General features: G+C 50.7%; 7 protein-coding genes and 1 non-coding gene across 8 annotated transcripts; 2 read left to right on the forward strand and 6 right to left on the reverse strand.

Annotated features, from left to right (window-relative positions):
* Positions 1-7: 7 nt before the first annotated feature.
* Positions 8-1,822, reverse strand: BO97DRAFT_405770 (uncharacterized protein). The gene has a single exon (XM_025695266.1). The coding sequence runs from the start codon at positions 1,388-1,390 to the stop codon at positions 98-100; it is 1,293 nt and encodes a 430-aa protein (XP_025551200.1). The 5' UTR covers positions 1,391-1,822; the 3' UTR covers positions 8-97.
* A 513-nt stretch (positions 1,823-2,335) lies between these two features.
* Positions 2,336-2,436, forward strand: BO97DRAFT_t153. Its single transcript has one exon. It is a non-coding gene; the product is annotated as a tRNA-Ser (tRNA).
* A 179-nt stretch (positions 2,437-2,615) lies between these two features.
* BO97DRAFT_405771 (3-deoxy-7-phosphoheptulonate synthase) lies at positions 2,616-4,230 on the reverse strand. Its single transcript, XM_025695267.1, has 4 exons — positions 4,131-4,230; positions 4,017-4,071; positions 3,046-3,951; positions 2,616-2,981 (listed from the first exon to the last, which is right to left on the reverse strand). Exons 1-4 carry the CDS (start codon positions 4,134-4,136, stop codon positions 2,827-2,829), a joined length of 1,122 nt encoding a protein of 373 aa, XP_025551201.1. The 5' UTR covers positions 4,137-4,230; the 3' UTR covers positions 2,616-2,826.
* Positions 4,231-5,051: 821 nt separating this feature from the next.
* On the reverse strand, positions 5,052-6,700 carry BO97DRAFT_424975 (uncharacterized protein; the record flags this gene model as incomplete). The annotated part of the gene is made up of 2 exons (XM_025697020.1): positions 5,052-5,288; positions 5,375-6,700. The coding sequence occupies 2 exons, from the start codon at positions 6,698-6,700 to the stop codon at positions 5,052-5,054; spliced, it is 1,563 nt and encodes a 520-aa protein (XP_025551202.1).
* A 791-nt stretch (positions 6,701-7,491) lies between these two features.
* Positions 7,492-10,860, reverse strand: BO97DRAFT_405772 (putative DUF221 domain protein). Its single transcript, XM_025695268.1, has 4 exons — positions 10,430-10,860; positions 10,201-10,365; positions 8,948-10,127; positions 7,492-8,889 (listed from the first exon to the last, which is right to left on the reverse strand). Exons 1-4 carry the CDS (start codon positions 10,586-10,588, stop codon positions 7,886-7,888), a joined length of 2,508 nt encoding a protein of 835 aa, XP_025551203.1. The 5' UTR covers positions 10,589-10,860; the 3' UTR covers positions 7,492-7,885.
* Positions 10,861-10,991: 131 nt separating this feature from the next.
* Positions 10,992-16,206, reverse strand: BO97DRAFT_443446 (putative glycogen debranching enzyme Gdb1). Its single transcript, XM_025698366.1, has 3 exons — positions 15,752-16,206; positions 11,366-15,692; positions 10,992-11,303 (listed from the first exon to the last, which is right to left on the reverse strand). The coding sequence occupies exons 1-3, from the start codon at positions 15,967-15,969 to the stop codon at positions 11,226-11,228; spliced, it is 4,623 nt and encodes a 1,540-aa protein (XP_025551204.1). The 5' UTR covers positions 15,970-16,206; the 3' UTR covers positions 10,992-11,225.
* A 763-nt stretch (positions 16,207-16,969) lies between these two features.
* Positions 16,970-18,352, reverse strand: BO97DRAFT_424978 (glycerol-3-phosphate dehydrogenase family protein; the record flags this gene model as incomplete). The annotated part of the gene is made up of 3 exons (XM_025697021.1): positions 16,970-17,025; positions 17,092-18,224; positions 18,291-18,352. The coding sequence occupies 3 exons, from the start codon at positions 18,350-18,352 to the stop codon at positions 16,970-16,972; spliced, it is 1,251 nt and encodes a 416-aa protein (XP_025551205.1).
* A 788-nt stretch (positions 18,353-19,140) lies between these two features.
* Positions 19,141-20,214, forward strand: BO97DRAFT_391030 (FAM207/SLX9 family protein). Its single transcript, XM_025693801.1, has 2 exons — positions 19,141-19,192; positions 19,259-20,214. The coding sequence occupies exons 1-2, from the start codon at positions 19,190-19,192 to the stop codon at positions 19,781-19,783; spliced, it is 528 nt and encodes a 175-aa protein (XP_025551206.1). The 5' UTR covers positions 19,141-19,189; the 3' UTR covers positions 19,784-20,214.
* Positions 20,215-20,250: the final 36 nt, after the last annotated feature.

The following is a 20,250-nucleotide window of genomic DNA, read 5'->3' on the forward strand; positions in this document are numbered from 1 at the left end:
AGAATGTCTTTTAGAAGTGGATAGCCAGCACTGCATGCTCTTCCCAACCGCCCTGTCAGCCCAAATACATACTCTTATCGTTTATTAATTCTATCATCTATACAACCTCCTGGCCATCACTCCGCTCCCCATCCCCAAACACCTTGGCAAAGAAATGATCATAAGACCGCCAAATCGTGGCAAACACCGCATCCTGCGCCCACACCAACCACCCGGGACTCCGGCCGTCCGGCCCGGCCAGCGTGCGCGACAACCTCAACAGCATCATCACCACGGGGCCCCACATCACCAGGAACGACACCTGCCCGGCGCGCTGCCGCAGCGTCGTGATCCGGTACGGTCTAATCTGGGACAGGTACACGCGGTACGCGAGCGGGAGGTTGTGTTCCGCAGCACCGGCTTGGATCAACGACAGGTACCGCGCCGAGGGCTGCGCGTAGAAGGGGTTGGGGCGGGTGGATGTTGGTGGTGATTGTGACTGTGCGGCCGTGGGTTCTGCTGCGAGGAGGGATGGTGGTGTGGGTTTGTGTTGAGCACCCGGGGAGAGCAAGGTATGCGCTTTGAAAGGCACAGTGCCTGGGTGTTCGGGCACCGGTTGCGTGCGCGGGTCGTACGCCTTCGGGAACGGGTAGCAGTCGATCACGGTTTCGACGTAGCCTCTACCTCCGCCTTCGGTCGCGATGATGCGCGCGTAGTCGCTTAGCGTGACTTCGTAGACGACGCCCACCAGCGGCATGCGCGGGCTGTAGTCTGGTCCGCCGCCTGGGACTTTTGGGGCTTTCTTGTTGGTCGGGAGGAGGGGCCGGGTTGTTTCTTCTTCTTCTTCTTCTTCTTCTTCTTCTTCTTCTTCTTCCTGGTGGTGGTGATGCTGATGCTCGGAGATTGTAGCTGTCTTGTTGCCGCTGGGGGTAACGACGCCATCCTCAGCGTGGTAGGCGCCTGCGCCGGCTGCTTGTGGTTGTCGGCGGTACCTCGTCGCCGCGAAGCAGGGTTCTGCGTAAGGAAGTCCAGGAAGATCGAAGGTGAGCCAGAGACTGGGCACGACGACGTTGGTCTGAGATAAGGGCCGGATGCCTCGCATCCCCAGAAAGGTTTCCGAGTTCAGGTTCGAGCCGTAGGCTAGGTAGAGGACGGATTCGGAGGAGGAGGGGAGCGATTGCGCGCTGACGCCGTGGGATTGTAGCGTTTCGAGCTTCTCTGCGAGGTGGGTGTCGGAGTTGAGGGAAGTGCCCATGGTGTTGGTTGTGGTGGAGGAGCTGTGCTGCTGCTGCTGCTGCTCTCGCTGGAGGGTCGTCTGCTCCGGAGCTTCAAGGCTCGTTTCGTGCATCGGAGTGTTCATGCTAGACATGGAGGAACGCAGTTCCTCAAATGAGCCGATTGAGTCGTCCATGACTGAGCGCTGCGAAGCGTCCGCGAGATGCGCATCCAAATGAATGGATTCTTGTAATACCCCGCGGTTGTAGAGCGGCTTGCAGGGGAAGTGAGTGGCAGGTTGGTTGTCTGTTTCTCGGCAATCGCGTGAAAATCAGCCAAGGGATTCAGAATAGCGAACGAATGATGCTATGACCCCCGGCGATATAGCTGTAGCCTGGCGGTGGGCGATATCCTGACTTGATTTTTATGGAGTGAAACCAGGATTCAGTCGCTTCGGTTCATAAGCAAAGCCGGGGTTGTCGGAACGGATCCTGGACCAGCCGGAGGTTGATGACCAATATCCTCTTCGGCCTGTGCCTCCACTATTTCCGGTGGGCATGCATAAGCAGTCTTGTTGTTTGCTATCATTCTCGATGAACTTCAAGCTTCATAAAGTGCGGCTCTGATATAGACTCATGTTCGGTGTAAACATAGAGTGCCATAAGTGGATAGTGCATGGCGCAATCCCGCTGTGGGATGCAGTAATTGCCCGGTGGCTGCATTCCGGATGCACCGCTTTAGTTCGTGCCTCCCGCATCAAGCTTTTTGTAGTTATCATTATGAGCCATTGTGACACATACATCATTACTTCACATCATCTTGTCTTACACTGTCAATTGCAACTTGTGGAATGCCGACCAGTACTCGATTCGATCAAGCTATACATCAATTCGGCCGTGTGCCAATCTTCGTGCTCAGCAGCGAAATAGTCAGCGATCTGACGCCCCGAGAGGTTTGTTTGAATGGGATCATCGACATGCGATTCTCCTCTCTATGGAGACTTCACAAATCCTCGCAAGCTCGATACCATTTATCAAGCCTGGGCTTTCTATACATGAGAAACAAGCTGGCGTTGAAAACTACCATGGTTGTAGTATTCTTAAGGCTATGACTCAGAGCGCAGCACTCTTGTCTTCATCAAGGCAACGTGGCCGAGTGGTTAAGGCGACAGCCTCGAATGCTATCTAATAGCACTGCAAGCTGTTGGGTTCGCCCGCGCGCGTTCAAATCGCGTCGTTGTCGTTAGCTTTTTGCTAGGCAGACAGAGAGTCTGAAGGTGGAGGCTGAGGCTAACGAGGCCACTAACTTACCTTGGCCAAGCTCATCCCGAATCGTAGGTGTGAGAAGGTGTAGACATTGGTCAGGAGCAGTGCTGCTTGATGTACATGAGTAAGGGTCCAATTGGAGGTGGATTATATATCCAGAATAGTATTCATTGATTACCAACGAAGAGAGAGGAACCAGCTCAATCGCGAAGGTAGACCAACTCTCCTCGCCATGACAAGGCATGCTAACCGCCATAAGTGTGTAGAAGCTTTGATATAAAACCATAAAATTACTTTTTCCCCTCCCAAACCCATTAAGTCGTGCCAATAACGATCAAGAACAAATAAAACCCTCTGAGCTAGCCGCTCACTGGGACGAAGTCAATTTCTCCCGGCGAGTACGAACAGCCTGGGCCAGGTTCTCCAAAACAAGCTCGGTGTCCTCCCAGTGGATGCAAGCGTCGGTGATACTGACGCCGTACTTCAAGCCGGACTTGCCCTCCGGAGGAACCTTCTGGTTGCCTGTGAGAGACATTAGCAAACGGATCGGTTCTTTTGGGGAGCCTTGGCAACGATGTGAACATACCCTCGTTGATGTTGCTCTCGATCATCACACCCATGATGGCGGTCTCTCCAGCAGCAATCTGCTCTGCCAGAACGGCAGCGACCTTGGGTTGGTTCTTGTGGTTCTTCTGCGAGTTACCGTGACTGCAGTCAACCATCAGACGGGGTGGCAGGCCCTGGGCCGCCAACTTCGCCTTGGCCTCCTTGATGCTCTGCTCGTCGTAGTTGGGACCCTTGGTTCCACCGCGGAGAATAACGAAGCAATCCGGGTTGCCGACGGTACCGACAATTGCGGCAACACCGGGCTTGGTAACGGACAGGAAGTGGTGAGGATGCTTGACAGATCCAATGGCATCGATAGCGACGCCAAGCGAGCCATCGGTGCCGTTCTTGAAACCGACGGGGAAGGACAGACCCGAAGCCAGCTCACGGTGGACCTGAGACTCCGTGGTACGGGCACCCACTGCTCCGACGGACAGGCAGTCGGCCAGGAACTGAGGGGAGATAGTATCGAGCATCTCGCTGGCAATGGGCATGCCCTTGTTAGTGAGGTCAACGAAGAGCTGGCGGGACACGCGCAGGCCCTTGTTGATCTTGAAGCTGTTGTCGATATCCGGGTCGTTGATCAGACCCTTCCAGCCTACAGTAGTCCGAGGCTTCTCGAGGTAGGAGCGCATAACAATCAGCAACTCGTCCTTGTACTTCTCTTTCAACTTCAGGAGCCGATCACAGTATTCCAAGGCCATCTCCGGATCGTGGATCGAGCATGGTCCGATGACGACCATCAAACGATGTCGGTCGGTATCCGTGCCTTGGACGATAGCGGCAGCTTCCTCACGTCCCTCCAGGACGGTTTGTCTCGACTTGTCCGTCAACGCGATCTCATGTTGGAGGAGGTTGGGAGGAGTGAGTGGATTGTATCCTCGAACTGCAGTGGGAGAGCATAAGTTGTCAGTGAAGACGTCGCATCAGACAAATAAAAAGCACACATACTTCTTGAGTCTTCCAAGGAAGTTCTGTCCCCGACATTGGAGTTTTCAATGAAGAACTGTACAGGCTATGATGAGTCTGGATCGAGAGATAGCGGGTGATCGCGGATTGACTCACCGACATGGTGGGTAGTGGCGGGGTCGGGAAAAGATGGCGATAGAGAGATAGGCAGATAGTATGTCCGATGGACTATGAAGAGGGGAAGGAGATAGCAGAGGGAGGTATGAGAGCCAACCACAGTTCAATGGGAGTTAGAGGGTGATTTGAGATATAAAAGGAGGGGATCAATTGCAAGAGACAAAAGGGTTGCACTTCCAATAAAACCAATTTGGTCGAGCTTCTTATAAGAAAATGGACCAGCTCCCGGTCTCTCCTTCCTGGCCCTCTTCTTCCTTCCATTCGAGTCATAATATTTCGGTGCACGTGACCTCGGTGAGCGGGCAAATGTCCAATGCTGCTCCTCCCATTCGCTGCATCCCCTGGATTCTTTGCCGCTGTACTCACACTCTCCCATGCTGTGTGCCACCATTGATGCATTTCCCTCCATGCTGCCTGCATTCGAAGCAAACACAATCTATCCCAATAACCTGTAAGAGTGCTCAACCGAGCCTCGAGGGGTAAGGAGGTCTGCGTTTTTCAAAGGTTCAATGCTTCGGAGTGCAACGATGGCTGATCTCAGCTAGTCTACTGTACGTGGATCTTGCAAAGAGAGTATATCTGGAACTAGGCGTCATAGTCTGTGTTCTTCCTTGTCCCCGAGCCTTCGCTGCTCACTACCGTTTCGGGTAAAGGTCGAACAAGGAAGGTACCTATCTTGCTCCAGCAAACTCGGCGACTCGTTTGGTAAATGGTGTAGATCATTTTAAACTGGCAAATATCATTCTTGCTGGTTGTGGTAGGTCGTGTTGAGTGTTCACCAAGCTAACTCTAATTGATAACCTACATGTTGCCGTGCCTTCAGGGTCAAAGTTCTCATAAAAGCGCGAGCATGCTGGCGTCAAATGTCAAGCCAAGATCGCTAGAATGTCTATTTGAAGTTCAGGTGATGCCGAGGATCTTCTGAAATCGCTTCTCATCTTCCTCCATCCGGTGAACCAGTTCCTCACAGATCTTGGAATGGTGCTTCCGAATGCCTTCCATCTGTTGCTGGCATAATCGGACCCGCGCCTCCTGAGCCTCTGACAGCTGGTCAAGCATTCGATGGCAGTTCTGTCGGAATGACTCAAAGATCTCGCTTATAGTAGTATTCTCGCTCTCGATGTGACGGGATAGGGACTTGGCACAATCACGATAATTAGCACATGCTCATCCAGACCAAGCAATAATCTTCCGGATTCCCGTCCGAGAAATGTTTGACCCACCTCGCTAGTCTCGAACAGCATCTTCTGCACGGCATTATCTTGGCTAGGCCCGGAAATTTCCGGCCGGGTGTTTCCAGCTGCGCATAGTTTCAGCCGGCTAGTAAAGGAAGCTGACGCTCTCGCTGTGGCACGGCCTCTGTAGAACTCGAACGAATCTGCCGTCTCATCTAGAACCAAAGTTTGTATCTTGTAGGTTTGTTTATATCTCTCCGTAAGGAGGCGGGGGCTTCCATTGGTATCGACTATCGTATTCTTAGGAGTCTTCTTCGGAGAATTCCACGGAACGCTGTCAATACCTGCATTGGAACACATCTGAGAACTCGACTGGGGAGTGCGATGCTCATCGGCCAGATACTCTTTTGATGTCCCGGACGGGGTTGTGGTCATTGGACTGGGCGTATCCTTTGAGACATGCCCTGGAGACCCATTTTCATTGTGAGAGTTTCCAGTACTTGCTTCTTGGGTTTTCCAGCTTCTGTCCACTTTCATGGACGCCATGCTTGACTCAGGACATAAGTGAGGGCTCTTCGTGTCAGTCTTCAATGGTCTCTCTGATTCATCGTTCCCGCCGTGAATAACGTTGTCTGCGATAGTATCGTCCGTATAGAGACCCGCGCGCGATGGTCCTGTAACCGAGCCACACCGTTTCGACTCCTGGTATCCGAGTGATTGACAACTATGCGTAGAAGAAACTATGTAGTCGTCACTATAACCTTGAACATCGAAGCAATGAAGCTCTATGCCATCATCCAGGTCGATCTCTGGTATTTGAAAGATGGACAAAACCGATTCCATGTTTTCCTTGTCTGGCAAAAGGGTGCTGAGTTTCTCGTCCGTGACTGCAGGACTCAACGTAGTATTGTTAGACAGTTTGTCCACCGAGGGAACCCGAGGAGATTTGTTGCTGTCACTGCGCAAACCGTCATCATGCCGCGGGGCCTCTACCAGCCTCTTTCGTCGAATCCCAGGCATATCTTCTTGTGCCGTTTCATCAGAAACTGGAACTGCACGCTTCTTGGGAACGGCCTTCTCTTTCACGGCCCCTTGCGGTATCGTACGACGTCTCGCAGTTGACGCCTTTTTGGAGCTCGACTTCCCTTTGGCCGCACGCTTCATCCCTTGAGGTCTGTGACTTTCATTGAAGGTATAGGTGTCATCAGGCGACGGCGAAGCGACTGACGTGAATGCTGTGCTGTCTAGGTGTGCTGTTGCCTCACTTGGCTCCATGCTAGGCCTCAGGTCCTCATCCCAGTCGACTAAGTCGGAAACACACCTAGCGACCCGTTTGTGAATCGGTCTTTTGCTCGGACCATCAGGCATATCCATATCTGGCTGTGCTTCAGGGTGTATTGTGACCTGTTTATCTAGGGAATTTTTGCATCTGGAGGGTTGGTGTGTCTCCGCGTCAGGATGCTCGAGCTCTGGGCCTGATTCAACTTCCTTTTGAGAATAGGTCCATAGATCAGCCCACAACTCTCTGCTCAGATACTTGGGGAAGAGTAGCATGAATGCCAATATCTCGAAAAGGAACTCGAGTTGACAAACCTCCTTGGAGCTTTTGTGTAAGTGTTCGGATGACTTATTGACAATCTCGTCTCTGGTGTACAATGAGACCAGGACCGCGGAAGATCTCGTGACAATGACAAGACTCTTCTCCGTACTTGGACTACTTGACTGGGACATACCCTTCTGAGTTCAGAGGAAATGTGATGAAGTCGTCGTCAGGTCAATGGGTAGAAGAGGGAAGCTTCCGAAAGACATCCCATCCCGCCTCGCTTCTCAGCTTCTGCTTGCACCTTAGCGCGCGTTGACGTGTGCCAGTTTGGACATGATTCCGCTGGTCAAAGATAAAAATCATGCTTACATTTGGTCCACTTCCAATGACAGCCGAACAATCACCGGCTGAATTATCATGGAGCGTATGCGAACAACCAAGTAAAATAAACGTAAATTCTCTAGATGCCTCATACAAATAGCTCTCCGGGTATTGGGCACTTTCCCGCTCGATGCGTGATTCAGTACCCAGCAAGGCGTCTACTGAGGAAACTGCTACTTGCATAGATGCCAGATGAGTTCGGCTTGCCTACTGTCACGGGCACCGACATCTTCATCATATCCTCAAATCTCATCGATAGTGTTACAGATTAGTACAGCCCCATTCTAATAGTCGAACAAGAACCAACGTGAAACAGTCCCTGGTATTAATGAAACAAGATAACCAAGTGCATGAACCACAAGATATGCTGATAAACAGATCACCCCCAACTATATATGTAAAGGCACCATTGATACAGATTACATAGAGGCCCGAGGTGAGAGACATAGCGATCTCCATTATATCGTAGGCGTAGCGTCGTAGATCATAAAAAGTCATCCACACGAATAGGAATGAGACATCAGTCGCAATTGTGTTGTGAGAACAGAGACGTGTAGACAGTATTATATGTGCTATGTGCAGTAGATAAGGCGTAAGAGTAGGTATGCTGCCAGAACGGTGTCGCCTGCAGAGGCTCAGACCGAATCGTCGGCTGCAACATTCGACGACTCATGGAAGCTGGGGCCTTCCTGGTATCCCGGGGCTGTACTGTGGCCCGGAAGCCAAGCGTCATGAAGAGGCAGGATGAGACTTGGGTTGACGTATTTCTTGAGCCTTAGTCCTAATTCCTGACCACCAATTCGGATCGGGAAGGCGTCACGCTCAAGACCAGATGGCGGTGAGAAGGTCGACGATGGAGAAGGCGAAATATCACCGCCACCAGGACGTTCACGGTCAATGCTCTTCAGTGCAATGAACTTCATCAGGGGCTCGTAGTTCCGCGAAAAGAAATAACTGAACCACACAGTTGTCATCAAAAGCGGAACAAGGAGCAGAGAGCGGGTGATGGCTCGACGCAATGCTAGAACACCGATCATAGCAAGCTGGAAGACGATCAAGCCCATCAGGACACGACTACATATCATCGGCCACGCTCGCCCAGTCGAATGTTGTTGATGGTCCATGGCATAGAGAAGCTGGTACTTGTAGATGAACTTGCCGATAGTGAAATATATCAGACCGAAGAGACAGATCAACCATGAACTGGGAAAGACACTATACACCACACAGATAATCAAAATAAGAACAGTCTGTGGGATAGAGTATCCGTAGCTGAACATAGGGGGCGTGTTTAGCTCAGCGTAGTCGCGCGGTGTCTTCGCTGTGAGGAAGTAAATGGGATACATCGCCACGCTACCGAATTCCAGAAGTCGAAATGGAAACAACCCTATGCCTTGTAGACACAAGAAGTTGATATAGAACGGGGCAAAGTTCTCAAGTGTTTTGGCAAGGGCAAAGGCAATTGTGGTAGCGTCCTTGAATGCATCTCTGAGATTTTCCCAGAAACCATAGAATGTTGTTGCAGTTCCGAACACTGTGAAAACAAGAAACAGGTTGAAGAAGGAGAAGAAGAAGGTCTTGGAGATGACAGATAGTTCAATATCACCGCGTGACATCATGCCTTGTTGATGTGAGAGCCCTGAGTGATCGATCAATCTCTGTAGCTGATAACGACAACACCGAGGATATTCACTTACAATTATAGAGGTACGGCACTGCGACGGTGAGCAACGAGAGGACCAAAGTCGGAAGACCGGTTTGGACCAAGGACTTGGCAAGAGGGTTTCGCGTCAACGCATCCGCCAGCTGAGGGAACACCTTATGAAGAGTCTCGTACTCGAGCAGGTAGGCGACAGGGATCAAAAGAACAGACCAGAAAATAGTCAGGAAAGCAATGACAACCGTAACGGACCAGGATTGCATCATGCGTCTCGAGCGAGGGAGATAAGTATTCTTCCATACAACATCAGCAGGCGCCGGTGCCAACCGAGCAAGAAGCTGCATTGGTTGTGGATCAAGGATGGCCTGAACAACCATCTGCGATGCGGCAATAGATTCCATTGTGACGAAGGCAATTTCAGTAGGAGGATACTCCTTTTGACGTGCAAGCTGGATCTGCTCATCTATCCTCCGCAGCTTTTCTTCGTAGTAGTCGATCGCATCCACGTTCCGGTAGCGCAGCTTGAATGGTCCATACCAGATGCGGGTAGTCGGTCGCTTGTGGGCATAGTCAGAAACATGAGCTTGCACGCTATCAGAAAGGAGCTGTATGCGTTCACTATCGTCATCGGAGACGATGCTCGATCCACGCGCATGTTGATGTAGAAGTGACAACCGATTTGCGTTGGATTTGACGCGCTTGTAACCGAGATGTTTTGTCCATGCCCACTCCAGATTTCGGAGGATATTGAGTCGTTCATCGATTAGACGGTCCAATTCGCGCCAGTCTTTGCACAGAGTCACGCTTTCCACTTTGCCTACGCGTAGGCCTTCCATGAATTCTCGGATTTTCTCCTCAGACCCCATATCAGGGGGAATGCCAGACAGGCGGATCGTCCTGTCGGTGGTGCTTGTTTGACTCCCGAGATATTGCTGCCTAATGCGAATGACCTTATTCGTGTCCTGAACGAGCATATAGACGGCGAGGCCAGTAAAGATGTACGTGAACACCACATACATCCACAAGTAATTCGGGTCTGATATGATCTTCTTCTTATCTTTATCACCGCCGAAAGTGTCAATAGTCTCGTCATCATCGTCCCAACCCGGGATCCCGGATTTACCGGTATTCCTGTAGTGCATAGGCAGGATAATGACCAATGCGAAAACAAATACGGCGGAGAGAAACCGGATTGCGAATCGGAGGAAGGTCAAGAACTAAACCAAGCACATACATTGTCAGCCTAAATTGTCTTTACGGACGGGCCGACAAGTACACCTAGGAACTCACAACAAATGCATCCAAGCCTGCCGACTCCAACACCTGCTCCTCAGTGATCCGATACAGGACAGGTATCCAGCCAAAGAAGCTATCAGGAAGTTCTGGTAAGTGGGAAGCCGCGCAGCGCTGTCGTCTCCGTGCGGCGTAAAGCTCGGTCCATTTCGGTCGCAGAACCTATAACGATTAAACTTGTTAGAGACAAAAATCAAGGCCTCTCGAGTGGCATCCAGAGACCTACACAAAAGGCAAGAAAAGCGCCCAGACCGATGGTCAGGCTAATAACAAATTGAGTGACAAGATCGCGGGGATTCGTTTGATCTTCCCATCTCGGCTCATGTACGTCGGGCGCATCGACCACGGTCAGCATAGCAGCCGCAGCAGATTGCGTGAGCGACATGACTCCGGTATGATCGTGGTTTGCGCTTTGGGTGCGTTTTGGCGGATGTCTCGGGTTATCAAAGCATATGGGCACGCGGACCTCTATGGCCGGGGCAGAATGCGCAGCTCGAAACACAACTGACGTCAGGGGGCAGATTACACGTTGTACACAGCGTCACAGGCTCGAGGTTGTCGTGAAGTGATAAGCAAAAGAATATAAACCCACATCAGGCGACATCCAGAATAAGGGCCCTACACCGCAATCTCTGCGCTAAATAGGCGATTTTGGCCGTGTCGGGCATCGCTTCACTTCAATGGTCGTGTCAACGAACCCAAACTCAAACCGTCTCTAGTTAATCGAGAAGTTGTGCATTCCGATGACTCAGCATGTATTATGCTTTGTTTGTAAAAACGCATAACTAGCTAACTATCTAGGTTCTTACGGCCGGATCGCAACGTTCAGCCGGCACGTCCTGCAAGAAAGAGAAAGAAAGTTACTCCGAAAATGTTCGAAACCCATTGAAAAGACTTGCTGTAATATGCATGATGCTAAATGGAGATTATTCAGTCCCTTTACACTTCCCCCAATGGCCCACTTTGATCAGTCTGCCAATATGTAACTGCGATTCATCTTCTTCGACGTGTATAGGACGCGATCATTCATTCTGAGAATGCTGTGAAGCATCGTAGTACAAGTCGAGCAGACAGCCGGCGGACCATGCTTGTGTAGGTGACTATAAGGAGCAATATGTTAGCGTCGTGTGAGAGAACAAAGAGGGAATCTGCTGGGGCTTACCGAGTCTGCGCAGTATGCACCGCTCTTGTTCGAAAGCTCCGTGAGACCTTTCCACGGACTCTCCCTGAGAGCCTTCTTACAGCCTTCTAGACGTCGAGTAACCTGCTGATAAGCCTCAGTCCGCTCCTCGGGTGTTGTCCTGCGAGCTAGATCAAAGTGCAGGAACGCACGGAGGAAGAAACCACGCTGCCAGACCCATTCTGGACCCTGGTGATAGTTTCTACCCTTGGCGGTTGCAAAGTCCTCCGAGTCCTCCGAGTTGTTGTAGTATGGTCTATAGTTGAGGTCAGATGGATCGAGAGTAGCCATACCGACCGGGCCGACAAGGACCTCATCCGCTAGTGCAAGAGCCGATAGTGCTTTCGAAGGTGTAAACAGCTCTGGGGCAACAGTCATTGCGATGGGAAAGTTTGAACGAAGCTGGTAATCTTCGTACGGCTTTCCAGACTTATAGAGGTCCTTGTAGATTCCACGCCGATTGACCACATTTCGATCAACAACGTGCTTGCTGTCCTCCTCCGGATCTGACGGGATATAATAGCAGCGCTCAAAGTTCTCTTTGATCTTTACCGCCCAGGACTTGAAAGTGACTGACTTTCCCTCCTCAAGATTCACCCCTGAGTGCGGATAAAGTCCGCGCTCGTGGAGCGTTGCTACCCATTTCAAAGCACTGTAGACAAGACCCGTGATTTCAACTGCAGCTCCATCTCGCGGTGTTCCAGGAACTCCTTTGTTCTTGGCTTTCTCGCTTTCTCCCATCTTGTCTTGCCATGTGCCACAATTGAACTGGCTACCACCGAAAATCAGGCCCGTCTCCCAGTCGACCTGGACGTTTATGTCAAAGCCTTCCGGCTTCATTTGCATATCAAGATCTGTCCCTGCATTGTACTCCCTGAAGGACAAGCCCTGAGCGTGGCGCTGGAATACTTCCTGGATCACTTCGGATATTGTTGAGTGCTTTGAGTAGGCCCGAGGATCATCGAACGGGAACCATGTATCATCATAAGGAAGGAATCTTCTAGGTACCTTCTCGTCCAGAAGCTTAATACCATCAGGAGCCATAACGGTGTAGTCCTGAATAGATTGAAGGAAGAACCAAACGGAGTCTCGAGAATTGTAGCGTGGAAGCTTTCCACTACTGAGGAGATTCGGGATCATTCCATGTTTGAGGACGCTTGCAAATGCGAAGATATGCTCTTTGGCATCATCAAACCGGCTGGTGCAGAGTAAAAGGCCTCGCAGTGAGATAAAAACGTCGCGACCCCAACATCTTGCCCAATCGACGGCAAAGTGTGGTAAGCCAGCTGCAAGGCTAGGTACCCTCTTTGTCGGCCACAAAGATGCCGAGGTAACGTATCCGGTCATCTGAACGCTCACCATGCCTAGCTGATGAATAAACTCTTGCCCTTTTTGTATGTCGCCACCGAGAAGCTGGATACCTCGCTTCCACGCAGCATTATAGGCAGTTTGAAGTATAATTGCGAAATACCTGGGAAGTAGGAAGCTGGGTAATCCACGAACAACCTCGAATTTTTCTCGCAACCAGGCCGCAGGTTTATGGAGAGCAGAATAGCCTTCTGTCTTCGCAACCTTCTCCAGGCGCCCAACAATATAGTCAAGTGCCCACTGACCGTTTCGCAAGTGATCGCAAAGTGGATGACCGAGCTCGTTGTACTTGATGATGTTCTCAAGAACACTCCACCAACCTTGAAGACCGGCATAAACCAGAGAACCGTAATTTGGAATACTGTAGACCCCGTCTTGACCATTGCTGGAATCTCGCTCCTCTGCTTCGCAGCGATAAAGCACATAGTTAAGATCAACCAAGCTAAGATTTGTAAAAGCGTCGTCAACCCCATCCGTGATGTGAGCGTCAAGTCCCGCAGCATGTTCAGCGCTAGGAATGGACGTTTCGTATAGGGAAATGGATCCGGCAACAAGCGCTTCCAAAACCGAGATGACTGTGTCGTCGCCGTCTTGTTCGACCTTCGTGCCCTCAATAGCATGAATACGACTGGGTAGCCCCCTCAGGTAGGACTTATCACCGGTGACTTTCTTCCTGGTATTCTCAGACGAATCGACCTCCAGTAGCCACGTCCCGATATGCTTTGCTCGAGTACCAACAAGGCGTGTGGGAGCCAAAATCGCTTTGCTGTCTTGCCCTGGGAACGCCGTGTGAGCGATTAAGAAGACTCCCTTCCGTGTCTTCGGGTGTACTCTGTGAACAGTAATGTACTCTTCGTCGTGATGGATATGGGTCTCGTCGTAGCCCTCAGAACCCATTACCGTATGCAGTTCGTTCAGCAATTTCTTGATGCCACCTATGCCTCCTTCGAGAGAGTCTAGATCGACCTTGGCCGAATCTGAAAATCTGGAAGCGTAAAGACGAGTCTCGTGAACCAGGTCAACGAGGTTAGGGTAGATCTCGTCGTAGCCGATGACACTCCCGATCGCCGAGGCGCACATAGCCACCAGAGCTGCATTTGGTAACGTGTCTATCGCAGTCCGCTTCTGGGACGGCATTTCGTTATCATGAGTGCAATCCATGAAAAGAGCTTGGACAGGGGTTGGACGAATATGGGAAACGTTCTCTTTGCCACTGTCAATGCCTGATGAAGCAATAGCATGACCACTTCCCGATGAAGGCAAGTCAACATCAAAGCTACCGATTGGACGGCCTCCATGGCGATGAACAAGTCGGCTAAGTTCCCCAGTGCTCCAAGCTTGCATTGCCTCGCGAATGAGAGCATTGATACCAAGACGCTTGACAAAAATGTAGTCCGCTTCTTCTGAGCCGGTGAAGAGCTCCGCGAAGACCGTGAGATTGGGTCGAACTTTTCGTGCCTGGTCCAGTAGATATTCCGCAACCACCAAGGGTGTCGAGTGGCAATTGTCGATGCGGAATCCGGAGAAGTATTTGGCCATGAGTCGGGTATATTTAGTCATGAAATCCCAGAGGAAGGGGTTGTCTTCGGGAGAGGATCCATATCTCAGTTTCACACAGTCACCCCAAACAATGACTTCTCGACGTAGATATGCTTTGGAGAAGGGTCCAGCATTGTCTCGCAATGCATCAGCATTCCAGATCCAGCCGTTGTTAACGAGGGCAAGAGCTTTGTCATTGTGCTTCTTCGTGGTTTCATTCAGAGGGAGCCTGGTGAAGTACGTCTCGATGAGAGGGTTTTGCTCCGTGACTGGTCCTAGTTTAGGCCCGTGGCTATCGATGCGAATGTATTTGATCCGGTTGAAGAGCTGGTTCATGATTTCCGAAACATCCGCGTCGTATTCTTTGTAGAAAGGAAGATTCACCTCGTCGAGTATCTTCGTGATAGTAAGCTCAGCCGCAGCTGTATCAGATTTTGCGGCATCAAACGGACCAAGCAGTACATTTAGTATCGCTGCCCCGTACTCTGGATCGGTCGCTCTGCTGAACCGCCCAAGAAGTTGCTTTGATGTTGGAATGGCTTTATTGCAGACGAAGCTCGCCTGCTCTTCCAGAGTCCAGTTGCCGAACTCTTTCAGCCTGTGCTGCGACCACTTATCACTTGTGGTGTCGATGTTTTGGGATACCTGCCATTGCTCGATGATTTTCTGCGTGTCCGCAGCAACATTGACGACGTAGTATTCCCATAGCTTGAGTTTGTGGATGACATGCTCACGAACAGCATTCATTACGGTGACAAGGTCATCTACTGATTTGAAGTCAGTCGGCAAGCCGAGAGGAGCAAGGTCTTGACCAAACTTCAACAAGGCAGTGTCCAACTCTAGGGCTGATTCAAGCCAGGGAGCAGTCTCAACGCTGTAGCCAGCTTCAGGATGTTCCTCAAGCCACTTGCTGTTGTTGGCCGTATGATTCCATACAACATCCGTCAAAGATAAGAGCCCGTATTCCTCCTCCATCTTCTTGACTAACTGGGCGACATCCTGTTCCCCATTGGGGAATACAGCGTCATCGAATTGCAACTGGTCGAATATACTGTACGGCGAGTTGGAGTCACCGCGTTTCATCAAAGGGGTGAAATGAATCATGTTGTAATTGCGCTGGCTGATACCATTGAGATGCTTGTCCCAATCTGTAGGATACTGACCCAAGAATTTGGATATGACTGAGTAAATGGAAAGAGCATTGAGTGGCAGATCGCGACCGCGAAGAGTCAGCTTGGGTGAGACGTCAATGTAGTAAGTTGGAGTTCTTGTCGGTTCTGGAGTAGGTGTCTGGGAGATCGAGAACTCGGGAAGCGGAGAGAAGGTCACGTAGAAGGCAAATGATCCGGGGGAAGTGACAGGAATGTCGATTTGAATGTTCTTGTTGAAGTCCGGAGAGAGTCTATTCATAGTCTCAACAATCGGACTGTCACCAGTACCAGAAAGATCCAATTGCCTTACCTGAAGCTGCGAAACGCAGAGCGATTGAATGGGTGACCATCTTCTGGGATGTTTACCCACAGTTGGCCTTCCCTGCAAATCGAGCTCGTTCCCTCAATTACGAAGCGAAGAAGATAGGATGGATCGGTGGGCGGAGGGAGATAAATGTAGCCTCCCGGAATGTCTGGGGAGCCATCATCCTTTAAAGGCAGCAAATAGACCTGTCGGGGAGAAGCCATAGCGTGATCCTGAGCAGATAGATGCGATCCTCCGATTGATCTTGTACGACCACGGTCGGCTGGAAGGAAAGCTATGGTAGTGACCGTGTGGGCAGGAGAAGGGCGCCTGCTGGACTGACGAGCTCGCCTGTGGAGGATGGGGGAGTATTGAGGGCAGCAAGATGATAATTCGGAGGAACTGCGCACGAGCAGTGGGCCTTGAGGGGGGTATTTAAGTCCGCGAGAGGATTATTGGACGCATCCAGGCCTGACCAGGTTTTCCTGTTCCTGGATGGCGCCTGAACACACCTGGGAACCCCGCGGGAACCCTGACATCATGATCATAAATCGCGGTTTGTTGGCAGTACTAGGCTACTAGCCAGCAGCCAGCAGCAACTTGGCGGGGAAGCGCGGGAGGGGGAAAAGACTCGGGAGGGTTAGTCTAGACCTCCATGGTATGATGGATCAGGCTTGGTAACTCCGGACTCCGTCACCGCGTTCCCAACTCCACTTCGGCTGGACTCCGCGCTGGCTTTCTATATTTATTTAAGACTTCGAAGCCCGTATCGACAACAATTGATTCATACAAGGCCGGGGCCGTTTCCACACGCTCTTGATGTCCATTATCGGACCCGACAAAGCGTTTGCGTGGCTGCCCCTTAACGCTTTTACTCTCAAGTGCCTAAGGGTGGAAGCCGATCTCATGAAGGTCTATGGTCATCTATCTATATGCATTGAAAAATACTTCAATAAAGGTGAAAGTGACAACAAGCCAAGAAGAAAACATACTCTCGAGAAGAAGGATAGAAGAAGAAAATGAGAACAGGAGGGGGTATGTTCTATGCGCATCCTTTCGCTTTACAATCTCGCGCTGAAAATCGCCTGGCTTGCGCCACCGTTCGTCGCCTCGTTCGTTTCCGTGTGTGATGGTTTAGTCGGCTTTCTGTATAGAATTGAAAGACAAGTCCCAGTGAATTAACAACACAATCATAAACAAAGGGAAATTGCCATCAGGTCTAATTTACCGCTCGATGTATGATGGAATGTCTTCCACCGACATGGCTCCCGTGAGGACCCCTACCATTGTTAGTTGTCTTGCATTAACCCTTTGATCGGAAATCGGAAATCAGGAGCGAAACTTACGATAAACAGCAGTCAGCAGAGGGAATTCATCCTCCATGCCCTGCTTCTTCAAGAAGTTGTTCACTTCGACTGCAGTCAAGGTGCCCTGAAGCTTTTGGCCGTTTAGCTCGGTCTCTTCGACCTTGTCAATTGGCTGCTTTCTCTCCACGCTGAGCTTTGCGCAACGGAAGTTACGACCACCACTGCAGCTGGTGATTAGATCGGCGACGCCTGCACTTTCCTCGGTAAAAGTCCGAGTTTCAATCGTTGCGCTGAAGAACTTCTCTCCAAACTTGACCATTTCAAGAAGTCCAACCCGCATGATGGCAGCCTTGGCATTATCACCCCATCCCATGCCGTCTACCCAGCCTGCTGCAAGAGCGACAACATTCTTGAGAGCGCCACCAAGAGATACTCCAGCAACGTCATTCACTACACGAATATGGAAGTAAGGACGGTGGAACAGTGATTTGAGAACAGCATGATCGACAGGTGGGAATTCGGATGGCAAAGCCTGCAATTTCACCCGAGAAAGCTGGCCGGACACATCCTTGTGCTCAAATTGAACAAGGTTCTCGGAGGATGCCGAAGGAGAGCGATTGGGCGAAGGGGCCTTGGAATCCAGGTGTGGGGGGTCATAGGCAATGCTGGACTCGGACCACTTCTCTTGCGCAACTTCACTGGCGATATTGGCACCGGAAAGAGCACCGCAATAGATCCCCAGGATCTTGCCAATTGTTTCCGAGAAAAGACTGATACCCTCTTCGTTCACATCAACCCCCTTAATACAGGAAATTCCGCGCGCATATGGTAGGATCTTCCCCTTGATTTGCTCGCAAGTCTTGATGATGAATTGGTGGGGGAGGTTGAAGACAAGGATTGTGCTGTCCTTGACAGCTTCCACCAAAGATGGGTTCGCATGCAAGTTATCCGGTAAAGCGATTCCAGGTAGGTATTTGACATTCTCGTGCGCAGTGTTAATGATGTCCGTCAGGTTCTGGGGACCTTGGCACAAAGGGGAAGAGGGGTCGTAGTGGCGGGATTCCTTGGAGATCTCGACCTTCTCCTCGAATACCCACATCTGAACATCCTTCTCGAAAATGGCAGGATTGCTGGCAGTATTTTCGGCGACAATCTTCGCGATAGCGGTACCCCTTGAACCGTGTTAGCACCTCAATCGCCTACCCTTGATGAGCGTGATTGGGCGTGTAAAAACATACCAATTTCCTGAGCCGATCACGGTGACCCTGTGCTTGCGCTGATAAGGTGTGAGGGAGCCCATTGTCGTGGAGTTGTGTGTGCAGTGATTAAGCTGTGGAAAGGAGGTGTAGCAGAAGTGTCGAACGGAGTTGGAAAGCGAGGAATTAAACTTTCTTAAAGGAGTAGTGAGCGGCGAAACACTCGAAAGTAGTGAAGTAGGAAGGAGGCGCTCGTGTGTCTGGGGCCGAGGTAGAGTCACAAGTGTCTTCCAGCAAGATGGACAAGACCGGCGTGATATAAGGCGGACTGGGGACTGCATCCACATGCAAGATCACAAATGAGATCAGTTGAAGTGGTCTGCCGAATTCTGGTGGGTGGCACTGTGGCTCCCTGATGTAAGAGCAAGATAAAGAGACGGGTTCGATAGCCGTAATTGTGGATCTGTTCCCTTCCGAATGAAGAAAGAAATGACCTCGGAGACTTGGAAAAAGGATACTGATGGAAAGATGACGACCAAGAATTCCTCTGGGTTTTGTACAACATCAACCCAGGGTTGGCCTAGTTGTACTTACGAGTAGTGTAGGACCTTCTCCACCGGTGAGAGATCTGTATCAGTGTTTGGCCAACGAGAGGCGACGGCTTGTTCAACAGAATCTGACCGAGGATTTGCCTCCAGCCCAGAAGGAACGCCGCTAATCATGTGCCAAACATCCATCCGCGCCCCGGCTTGAGGCTTCCGGGCCAAGGACTCAGAGACAACCCGGGCGGTGAGCCAAGGGGCCCGACCTGAACCTACTCTACTAATCCATAAGAGGGTTAGTTTCAAAAATTGGTCGGCAGTTTCAAAAAAGTGATCGTATTACAGGCATACGCAAGCCTATTTCGTCTCTTTCAAGAAGGGAATCCAAGTTCAACAATCATGGTAAGTCGCTTCAAAACTCAATATTATGATAGGAACACCCTCTGAAATTATGAGCAATCACTATAGGCCCCCATTAGACCCGGAAAGAAACAAGATGCCGTCAAGAAGCCTGCCACCGGAGGTAGCACTTTATCTACAAACTCGAGTCTTTTCGATGAATTCCGCACGACAAAGAAGGACAAGCGCTTGATCAAGCATGCCAGCTTCGTTTCAAAGATCGAGAAAAGCTCAAAGAAGAGTAACAAGCGGCGCCGTGCCTCGAAAAAGCTCGTCACGAATTTGGACTCTCTAGCAGATGCCCTCCCTGAAGCCGAAGAAGAATTGAACGCTTCGAGCAATCAAGTGAACATCATTAAGCAGAAGACCTTAAAGCACAAGCCCGGTGCTATGAAGCGCAGAGAGAAATTAGAGAAAGTGGAACGCGATAGATTTGCGAAAAATATGGCACAGCTGTCGAGCATGGAGGCGGCTGCTCCGACGATTCCTAACGCGACTTCGGATACTAACGCAGGGCCCAATAGGTGGGCAGCGTTGCGAAATTTCATTTCCCATACAATGGAGCAACAGCCTGCTTTTAAGACAGCCCAATGAAGCAATGAACAAGACATCGGAGACGCGGGCGTCGCTATACCAGCTGGCTCAGAGTTTTGCTTAGCTTGGAACACAGCTGTAATGCAGTGGATGGTCACTTGGCGCAGATAATTTCAGATGCAGTTTTAGACTTGAGACTGTGTGTGGTTCCATGAACAAACCTGGCTCATTCAGCTTAGAGCCATACACAATGATCCTTCCTAGAGGCGGTTCAGACGCGGCCCCGGAATTTACACCGAGGACCGTGCATTCCGGTTTGACAAACATGAGACCCACCACTAGCTTGAGAACCTTGCGCTTACATGTGGACTCGGCGCATCTAATTCTTGCGTTAACAAAGAAGCAATGGCGAATGAAGAGACGAATTGATGCTGCTGGTTGTTCGTGTGCTTGGTACCTTTTCTACGTCATTAAAACATCCCACATGGCCTATATGTCCGCCTATTAAGCAATGAACGAACTAAATC

Source organism: Aspergillus homomorphus (assembly GCF_003184865.1).
Source record: "Aspergillus homomorphus CBS 101889 unplaced genomic scaffold BO97scaffold_19, whole genome shotgun sequence".
Taxonomy (NCBI): Eukaryota; Fungi; Ascomycota; class Eurotiomycetes; order Eurotiales; family Aspergillaceae; genus Aspergillus; species Aspergillus homomorphus.

Excerpts from the sequence above, each read along its gene's own strand:
- BO97DRAFT_405770 (XM_025695266.1), bottom strand. The coding sequence starts at position 1,390 with ATGGACGACTCAATCGGCTCATTTGAGGAACTGCGTTCCTCCATGTCT.
- BO97DRAFT_405771 (XM_025695267.1), bottom strand. Across the intron at positions 3,952-4,016 it reads TTCCTTGGAAGACTCAAGAA|TTCGAGGATACAATCCACTC; the intron begins GTATGTGTGCTT and ends CTCCCACTGCAG. Across the intron at positions 2,982-3,045 it reads CGAGAGCAACATCAACGAGG|GCAACCAGAAGGTTCCTCCG; the intron begins GTATGTTCACAT and ends TGTCTCTCACAG.
- BO97DRAFT_405772 (XM_025695268.1), bottom strand. The coding sequence starts at position 10,588 with ATGTCGCTCACGCAATCTGCTGCGGCTGCTATGCTGACCGTGGTCGAT. Across the intron at positions 10,128-10,200 it reads CAGGCTTGGATGCATTTGTT|TTCTTGACCTTCCTCCGATT; the intron begins GTGAGTTCCTAG and ends TGCTTGGTTTAG. Across the intron at positions 8,890-8,947 it reads AGTGCCGTACCTCTATAATT|GGCTCTCACATCAACAAGGC; the intron begins GTAAGTGAATAT and ends TCGATCACTCAG.
- BO97DRAFT_443446 (XM_025698366.1), bottom strand. The coding sequence starts at position 15,969 with ATGGCTTCTCCCCGACAGGTCTATTTGCTGCCTTTAAAGGATGATGGC. Across the intron at positions 15,693-15,751 it reads TCTGCGTTTCGCAGCTTCAG|ACTCTCTCCGGACTTCAACA; the intron begins GTAAGGCAATTG and ends GACTATGAATAG. Across the intron at positions 11,304-11,365 it reads GTGCATACTGCGCAGACTCG|TCACCTACACAAGCATGGTC; the intron begins GTAAGCCCCAGC and ends TGCTCCTTATAG.